General features: G+C 45.6%; 1 protein-coding gene across 3 annotated transcripts in view; it reads left to right on the forward strand.

Annotated features, from left to right (window-relative positions):
* etv6 (ETS variant transcription factor 6) overlaps positions 1-2500 on the forward strand; it is a 22488-nt gene that overhangs the window by 15482 nt on the left and 4506 nt on the right. For all 3 annotated transcript variants that reach the window (XM_084111028.1, XM_084111029.1, XM_084111030.1), the window contains 3 exons: positions 264-392; positions 1435-1823; positions 2273-2426. In XM_084111028.1, the coding sequence (XP_083967154.1) occupies positions 264-392; positions 1435-1823; positions 2273-2426 (672 nt within the window). The remainder of the gene's footprint in view (positions 1-263; positions 393-1434; positions 1824-2272; positions 2427-2500) is intronic.

Below are 2500 nucleotides of genomic sequence, written 5' to 3' on the forward strand. Positions count from 1 at the left end.
TACACACACACACACACACACACACACACACACACACACACACACACACACGTATAAATATAAATTATATATTTAAATAAATAAATATGATATTTGTATAATGGTAATATTGATATTCATATAAGAAATGTAAGTATGTATACACACATGTGATGATTACAGATACAGCATGCAGTGATTATTCATGAATGTGCAGATAGACACAGCTGAGGATCAGAGACCGTAACGTTCATGCGTGTGTGTGTGTGTGTGTTGATTGACAGGAGACGTGTTGTACGAGCTTCTTCAGCACATCCTGAAGCAGAGGAAGCCTCAGTCGCTCCCATCGTACTTCCCAGCCGGATCCTTCCACACACACAACGACACGCAGCTGACGCACCACAAACACGAAGGTGAGCTTCATCTTCATCATCTTCATCTTCATCATCATCATGTCAAAAATCTATTCCGATCTGAAGCTTGTGACGTATAAACACACACATCAGCCCGATCACATGTTCACATGTAAACACTACATTCAGATTCAGCAATCAGAGTAAAGTCAGTCCGACTGAAGCAGGAGTTGTGCATGTGAGCGCAGCCACTGAGGCTCATGGGAAGGTTTGGTCACACGATCCCGGGAGGAATGTTGACAGAAGAACCAGTTTGACAAGGAAACGAACGGAGGCCTTTAGCTCGAGTCTGAGACAAAGAGGACATGAGAACTTCCTGAAAGTCAAAGACGTTCCTCACTGTACGCTCTCTCAGGATCCGATCCGCTGTGATCCAGAGGTGTTTAGCGTTGAGATGTGTGTGTGTGTGTGTGTGTGTGTGTTCTGCTTTATCTCAGTTTGGTGTCTGGGAGCCTCTAGTGGCGCAGGCTTGAACTGCAGTGAGTGTGTGTTCAGTGTTAATATACACACACCCGCTCTAAAGTTTGGGATCTGTGAGATTATTAATGTTTTTAAAAGAAGTCTCTTCTGCTCCCCAAGGCTACGTTTATTTGATATATAAAAAAATATTGTGAAATATTATTACAATTTAAAACAGCTGTTTACTGTGGAAGCCTGTGAGAAATAAAGTCAGAATTCTGAGATATAAACTAGAAAAAAAGTCGCAAGTATCTTTTAAAACGTTTTATTCTGTGGTGGAAACGAGCTTCCATAGTTTTCTGTTCTAAAATATAGTAAAGTGTAATTTATTCCTGTGATCAAAGCTGATGTTCAGCATCATTACTCCAGTCTTCAGAGTCACATGATCCTTCACAAATCACTCTAATATGATGATCTGATGATCAAGAAACATTTATGATTATTATCAGTGTTGAAAACAGTTGTGTACTTTGTTCAAATAACCCTTACCCTGATTATCTCGCTCTCTCTCTGCATGTGTGTGTGTGTGCGTGTGTGTGTGTGTGTGTGTGTGTGTGTGTGTGTGTGTGTGTGTGTGTGTCAGATACGGTACGCCGGCCGGCCCGCGCCACAGACGCTCAGTCGCTGCAGCCGCCCACCATCGAGCTCCGTCACCGCGCGCGTTCACCGCATCATCACCCGCCAACCCTGCGCTCGCACCCCCCCTCGGCCGAGGACCCCCAGCAGGCGTCCGTGCAGATGCCCGACAGCAACCACCACCTGCCCGAGGACCTGTACCCGCTGTCCGTGTCTCCGGCGGCCCACAACGGCCACCCGCGCGCCGCTAGCGCTAGCCCAGAGGAGCCGCCGCAGCGCGTCATCCAGCTGATGCCCAGCGCCATCATGCACCCGCTGATGCTGAGCCCGGGACGCGGCCCGACTCCGGCTGACTTCCGGCACAGCCGCGGCGCCAACCAGGAGAACGGGCGCGAGGTAAAGTCACCTTTATTCACACACACGGTTCCCACGGGAAAAAAAATATATAAAAAGGATAGTTCCAGTCCTTGATTCTGATTGGTTGAGTCAAGATTATTAAGAAAAATAATCTTCATTTAAATTTTTCTCACCCCTTTGGCAGATAATTTTTCTTGTTTTAAGCAAAAACTCACTTTTATTTTATTTTTTTTATCAGGAAACAAGACAGAATATCTTATGTCATTTTACTCATCTAGTAAATCCTTCTTGATTTAATAATGTTTAGATATTTGGACTGGAAACAAGACAAAAATACTAAGTTAAGATAAGCATTTTTTGCAGTGTATTTATATATATATATAGCCGCTCTGGAGTAAACCGTGATGTCATCGTTCAGCTCAGTTCAGTTCTTATATTACGGTGTCAATGCAGGAGATCAATAATATTGTTGAATATTAAATTCAAAGGTCAAAGGTCAGAGTGGCGTCCACTACGCGGCTCACAGTCTGAGTCTCGCGGCTCACCAGCTCCCCCTGCAGGACGAGAGACACTATCGCAACCAGATCATCATGCCCGTCTCTCCGCCTGAGGAACAGGCCACGCCCATGGGCCGCATCGCAGGTTAGACCCCGCCCCCTCTGCTCATAGCCACGCCCACTTTCCCATAGCACTGCTGTTCAAAAGATTTTCAGCAT

Source organism: Abramis brama (genome assembly GCF_963993115.1).
Source record: "Abramis brama genome assembly, chromosome: 4".
Taxonomy (NCBI): domain Eukaryota; kingdom Metazoa; phylum Chordata; class Actinopteri; order Cypriniformes; family Leuciscidae; genus Abramis; species Abramis brama.